This window comes from Trachypithecus francoisi, unplaced genomic scaffold, assembly GCF_009764315.1.
Source record: "Trachypithecus francoisi isolate TF-2019V2 unplaced genomic scaffold, Tfra_2.0 Lachesis_group11, whole genome shotgun sequence".
NCBI lineage: Eukaryota > Metazoa > Chordata > Mammalia > Primates > Cercopithecidae > Trachypithecus > Trachypithecus francoisi.
Window position 1 is genome coordinate 85,909,942 of NW_022681456.1, and position 6,689 is coordinate 85,916,630.

General features: G+C 41.1%; 1 protein-coding gene across 1 annotated transcript; it reads right to left on the minus strand.

The window, feature by feature from the left end:
* Nucleotides 1–97: 97 nt before the first annotated feature.
* Nucleotides 98–3,202, minus strand: LOC117090878 (olfactory receptor 8S1). The gene is made up of 2 exons (XM_033223486.1): nt 2,043–3,202; nt 98–289 (listed from the first exon to the last, which is right to left on the minus strand). Exons 1-2 carry the CDS (start codon nt 2,925–2,927, stop codon nt 98–100), a joined length of 1,077 nt encoding a protein of 358 aa, XP_033079377.1. The 5' UTR covers nt 2,928–3,202.
* Between the last annotated feature and the right edge of the window lie 3,487 nt (nt 3,203–6,689).

Below are 6,689 nucleotides of genomic sequence, written 5' to 3' on the forward strand. Positions count from 1 at the left end.
CGTGTAGAGGTGGCGGCGCGGGCAGCAGAGGAGGAGGCCAACATCTCACCAGGCTTGTGTTTTCATGTGGGTTTCTCTATCCCGGGGCTCCTGCGGATCACTGCAGGGCCTTGGGCGCCGCGTACAGCGCGGAGCATGCGCAGGCCCCTCGGGGTTGAGGCGTGACCTGAACGCTTGACTCCGGGGCTCCGGGCTGCCTGCGGCCTTCGGTGAAGGCTGGTCTGTTCCATCTGGCCTGGCCTTTGTGCAGCTGAGGCAAATCACCGCTGTCCCGGAGGCTTCTTTCCCCGTTGTAACAGATACATTTTTTTTTCATGAAAAGCTTTTAAAACCGACAATTAGAACGAAGAGAGTTTGTGAAAGAAGCTTGAGAAAAGTGCAAGTTAATATTCAATAAATTCAATAATTTGTACATAGTTTTTGCACCTTTTCAGTTAACTATAGTAAATTAGACAATCGTAAAATATAGCTTAAACAAATCAGAAGCAGTGTGACAACAGATTTGCGTTTTATAGGAAAAAATGTTTTTTACGTGAGAGTTATTCAGTGGCCTTAGAACCGGCAAACCACCTGCCACTAAACAATGAAAGATGAGACAAAGATAGTTTCGGGATTCACTTGAGATGAGGTCAAAACAAGATTATTTGTCTAGGGTACATAGCCTGCACTCTACAAGGAAAAGACACACTGATAAGATCAGCTAATTGGAAAAAACATAAATCCCCTATACAGTGAATGAAGACCATGTGAGAAATGAAGTTTCCAGAGCCGCAGAGCCTCCTTGCAACCTTTTGCACTGGAGATCTGGCCACCAAGCGGCACACACAGTGAAGTTCTTGGGAATGTTATCTGAGTCCGAATTCCACCTCAATATGTTAATTCCCTCTCTGAAGTTCTCTTAGGTGTTTATGTCTCCTATGGCCACACGGTTGGAAATCTTTCTCTTTCTTTCTTTCTTTCTTTCTTTCTTTTTTTTTTTTTTTTGAGACGGAGTCTCGCTCTGTCGCCCAGGCTGGAGTGCAGTGGCCGGATCTCAGCTCACTGCAAGCTCCGCCTCCTGGGTTCACGCCATTCTCCTGCCTCAGCCTCCCGAGTAGTTGGGACTACAGGCGCCCGCCAACTCGCCCGGCTAGTTTTTTTTTTTTGTATTTTTTTAGTAGAGACGGGGTTTCACCGTGTTAGCCAGGATGGTCTCCATCTCCTGACCTCGTGATCCGCCCGCCTCGGCCTCCCAAAGTGCTGGGATTACAGGCTTGAGCCACCGCGCCCGGCCGGAAATCTTTCTCTTTCTTCCCATCAAGTCTTATCTATGACTTTTCTCTCCCACAGATCCATGACACTGTGTTCTTATTAAATGCATAACTTTTAGTGTATTTACCAAAGTAAATTAAAAATAATGATAGATTCATGACACTAATGATTTTACTAAATGCAAAGCCCAAGATGAATGTTTTAGAATGAGAAAAATGAATCAATATGTTCATAATAAAACTTTATTGAGGTAATAATTTAATAATTTGCTTTGTCACTAGGAGGGATTAAAGTTAACTGTCCTCCTGGTAATAACTTTGTACCATTCTCTCATGCACTTCTAATTTATAGCTTGCAGTATCAGACACTGAGGGTAGCCAGGAATACTTACTACTGTAAACTTATCCAGTGTCATGTTGTATGCAGCTTGATCCAAATTTTCCACAGTCTTTTTTTTTTTTTTAGACAGGATCTTGCTCTGTTGCCCAGGCTGGAGTGCAGTGGTGCAATCGCAGCTCACTGCAGCTTCGACCTCCCATGCTCAAGCAATCCTCCTGCCTCAGCCTTCCAAGTAACTAAAATTACAGGTACACACCACCATGCCCGGCTAATTTTTTTTTTTTTTTTGGAGACAGGGTTTCGCCATGTGGGCCAAGCTAATCTCAAACTCCTGAGCTCCAGCAATCCTCCTGCTGCAGGCATGAGCCACAGTGCTAAACCAACAATGTTTGCTTTTTAATTCAATGTCTGGTATATTGCAAATATTTTTCCAAAGTTCTTTTCAGAGCTACCTTCACTTCCTTATTTTTCAGGCTATAGATGAGGGGATTCAGCATGGGAGTGAGTATAGTATACTGCACAGAGAAGATCAACTCTATGGGGGAACCTGAGTTTGGCATGAGATGGCGGAACAAAGCTGAGCCATAGTAAAGTATCACTGCAGTGAGGTGGGCAGAGCAGGTGAAGGCCTCGCTTCTGCCCGAGGTAGAGCTGATGCTTAGGATGGTAGAGATTATAAGGGTGTAGGATAAGAAGACCAAAAGGAAGGTTCCCAGCCCATGCAGGAGAGTGGAGCAGAGCAAAGCGATGAGGTTTCTGGAGATATCAGAGCAGGACAGAGGGAGGAGAGATGGCATCTCACAGCTGTAGTGGTGAATGATTTTGGCTTCACAAAAGACCATGTTTACAGCTAGGAGGACATTGATGAGTGCGTCCAGAAAGCCCAGTCCCCATGAGCCCCACACAAGGTGCTTATACAGTTGTTTACCCATGATCTGTCCATAAAGCAGTGGGCGGCAGATGGCAGCATAGTGGTCATAGGCCATTCCTGAGAGAAGGCAGGTTTCAGTCCTTGCAGTGACAAACACAAAGAAGACCTGAGCCAGGCAGCCCTCTACTGAAATGGTTTTCCTTTGTGACAGGAAGTTCTCCAGCATCTTGGGCACAATGACCGAAGAGAAGCAGAAATCAACAAAAAAGAGGTGACTCAGGAAGAAATACATGGGCGTGTGGAGACGAGAATCAGCCCTAATCACCAGCAGCAGCATCAGGTTCCCCATTATGGTCAGGAGGCAAATCCCCAGGAACAGCACAAAGAGCAGAGCCTGGATGTAGGGGTTGGCAGACAGCCCAAGGAGGAGGAACTTGGTGATGGTGCTGTGGTTCCCCAAGGCCATTTACAAAGGCCTAGAAATAATATGAAAAATCATAGCCCCCAAGTAAAGACTACTCCAGACAGTTTTCTCATGGTACTGATTCTCTTTTCATATCAGTCATGTGGAACATAAAGATGATTGAGGTGTAGTCTTTGCTCTTTAAATGATCCACTGAAGAACAGGAATGTGAAAACAAGAAATTGTAACAGTGTAATTAATATGAAGAGAGCTCAAATTTTGATTTACATAGGGGTCAGTAATAATACATTGAGGAAATTTGAACAAATTTTTAAAGAAAGCATATGATTGACCAGGAGTGGTGGCTCATGCCTGTAATCCCAGCACTTTGGGAGACTGAGGCAGGTGGATCACCTGAGGTCGGGAGTTCAAGACCAGCCTGACCAACATGGAGAAACCCCATCTCTCCTAAAAATACAAAATTATCCTGGTGTGGTGGTGCATGCCTGTAATCTCAGCTACTTGGGAGGCTGAGGCAGGAGAATCATTTGAACCCGGGAGGTGGAGGTTGTGGTGAGCCAAGATCGTGCCATTGCACACTCCAACCTCGGCAACAAGAGCAAAACTCGTTCTCAAAAAAAAAAAAAAAAAAGAAAGAAAGCAAGAAAGCATATAATTGACCTAGGAAAATAAATATCAAAGAAACAATTAATTGGCATGAAGAATGTGTTCAAACACTCAGGACTGAGAAAAAATCAAGTCATGTTCAGTAAAACATGGGTAGTTCCGAAAAGCTGATGCTTAGAGTATAATTGAGCCACACAGATCAATGGCTAAGTGGACTCCTGTGTCACACTACGTTCACATTCCAGCTGTACTATATGACTTGTACAAGATACACAAAGCTCTGTACCTCAATTTCTTAGTATACAAAATGCATATAATAGTACTATGTAATGTTTTGAGGATTAAATATGAGATTATATATAAAGCACTTCAAACTACCTACTCCTAACTGTTCATTGACATTTGTAACTATTAAAATTATTTATTAAGATTGTGAGTCTAGACGAAACTCAGATAAATTCTCCTATAGGGTAAAACACTATCAAAAATCAAAGTTGTTTCTGCTAATGTTGCTGCTGTTATTCTTACTTTGTGCCTTTATTAAGAAAATCACATTGAAATCATTACTGGTAGAAGCCCACTCCTGCTCACTAACTCAATTAGAAGAAAAACAGGAAGTGAGGAATCATTTTGGAGTGGAGGCTGTTTTTTTTTTTTTTTTTTGGCGGGGGGTTGGGGGTGGTAAGCCACTTCGCAGTTACTATGGATGCTGTCATTCAGAAAGGAGGGCAGGTAATTCCTCCTAATAGGTATTGCTACCAGACTCCAGACATGACAAGTGGGAGAGAAGTTGTTTGGGACTCATGTAGACACCTAGAGGAATCTTTGATATAATTACTAGGGAAGATGTGTATCCCAGGAGTGCCTGGAATCTCTGGAAAAGTAAGTGAGAGGAAGACTTGAAAGGATTTCATGATACGGGAATACATGAGTGGGTATATAGGCTGTAGCAACAGCCGGGATTCTGTGTAGTACTGCAGATTCTGGACCACTCTCTCAGAAAATAGGAAAAAAATTGGGAATTCATCTTGTAGGACTGCAAAGTTGGACTCTGAGCATCTAGTTTCTGCTGGAAATGCCTGCTGCTGGTAATCCCTACCTTACAGGGGGAAGTCCTGTCCCACTGTTCTCTGATCATACTCCAAAGACTGTTTAAAACCAGAGTAGAACATTCATTCCTCTATGTTTCTCTTGTACAGATATTTAGAGTAGCTTTCTGACTTTCATCCTGAGACATTGTTCTCAGTCTTCATATTCCAGATTTCTCCCTTATCGCCAGAATGTGTTCTCCCTCATGACCCTCAAGTATGTATTTCATGAGTCTTCAGGTCTGGATTACAATGCTCTATTTCCTTGAACACTGAATGTTTACTCATAACTCCCAGCTTTGGCCTTACATCCTAAGTCTGACCTTGGGTCACCCATAAGACTCATTATGATGTCCCTATCAGTTTCCTGGTCCTGACTATTCCTGATGAGTTCAAAGCCTAGCCAAGGGGGACATCTGAATCTTTACTAATTAAATCTTTACCTAGAAACTCAGCCTCAAAATCCTTCCAATACCCCAAATACAGATTACCTGTACATCCTGTCCAGTAAGGCAATCTTCTCTCCAACTTGGCTGCAGGATTTTTATTTAGATGCATCTGCTAAAAGTAGCAATGAACTGGAGAAGGTTACCTTTTAAATCTGGTATCATGGTTGAGTTTATAAAATCCTATTGATGATAAAATGCTTTAGTGGATTCTACACTAATAAGTTAAATAGCCATAGGGCAGGTCCTTTTTTCAAAGGTTCTAAAATATCCTTTAGTTTTCCTGTTTCTGGAACCAATGTCTCATTTATATGCAGTATAGTTTGGTTTAACCAATCTGCAGAGCAGCTATGTTAAGGTTGCTGGTTCAGGTGATTGCCTTTGTTGGACAGGAAAACAGCTTTTATGTTCTATAGTCACAATGTGAAGTCAGGTTTAGTAGGAAAGAACTTTAATAATATTAACTGTTATAAGGACCAACGGGAATCTCCTAGGTGTGGCCTTTGGAACATATAGATTGATGCAATGACCTATAATCATTAAATCTAAATCCTTAGGATCTAGTGGGAGTTGAAAGTAGTGTTTGGTTCCCCAAGCAGTGAAGAAATCATTTTCCACTGACATTCTAAAGCCTAGTCTCTCTGGGACTTCTCAGGTGAAGTCACCTCCAGGCAAATTTGTTGTGAAAAATGATTTTTTTTGATCAAATAGTTAAAAAGAAAAAAGTTCACAAGCTCACAAACATTCATTTGCATAAAGTCTGTTCAAATATATTTTCTTTGATGGATCCATTTTGATGGCTACACAGGAACCTGTTACAGTTTGATTGGTCAGACTAGGGATATTTAGAGAAGCATTGGTTTAATAGTTTACTAGAGTCATAAGTAGTAACAGACTGTAGTATAAATGAAAATTTGTATTTATTTATTTATTTATAATGAGGTATAATATTTTCATTCAAACTAGACTATCTTGACAAAAAATTATTTCCTACTGTCCCTTGCCAATTTATTTATTTATTTTTGAGAGAGGCTTTCACTCCCATTTCCCGGGTTGGAGTGCAATGGTGCAAACATGGCTCACTGCAACCTTGACTTCCTGGGCTCAGGTGATTCTCCCACCTCAGCCTCCTTAGTAGTTGGAACTGCAGGCATGAGCCATCACACCCAACTAATTTTTTGTGTTTTTAGTAGAGACAGGGTTTTGCCACGTTGCTCAGGCTGGTCTCAAACTCCTGGACGCAAGATATCCACCCATCTTGGCCTCTCAAAGTGCTGGGATTACAGGCGTGAGCCACTGCACCCAGTTCAACTTATTAACTAAGCAAAACAAATACAACTTAAGGATATTTAGAAAAATCAATCGATTTTTTAAAACATTACTTTTCCTGTTGGTAAGGAATTTAAAGCTTTTAATTTTTATTTATCTTTTCATTAGAGCATTTATTCATAGATGTATCTAAGAATTTATATATGTATGTGTGTGTATATTTAAGAGTTCCTTTAAATTTGGTATGATTTATATATATAAGTATATATAAAGTGTATACTTATATATAAAATGTATATCCCATATATAAAGTGTATGCATACCTCTTTGATTATGTGTATATGTGTGTTGAATAATATATATTGGAAGTGTTATGGTGGTTTTTGCTTTAACAA

Excerpts from the sequence above, each read along its gene's own strand:
- LOC117090878 (XM_033223486.1), bottom strand. The coding sequence starts at position 2,927 with ATGGCCTTGGGGAACCACAGCACCATCACCAAGTTCCTCCTCCTTGGG. Across the intron at positions 290-2,042 it reads TGAAAAATAAGGAAGTGAAG|GGGGAAAGAAGCCTCCGGGA; the intron begins GTAGCTCTGAAA and ends ATCTGTTACAAC.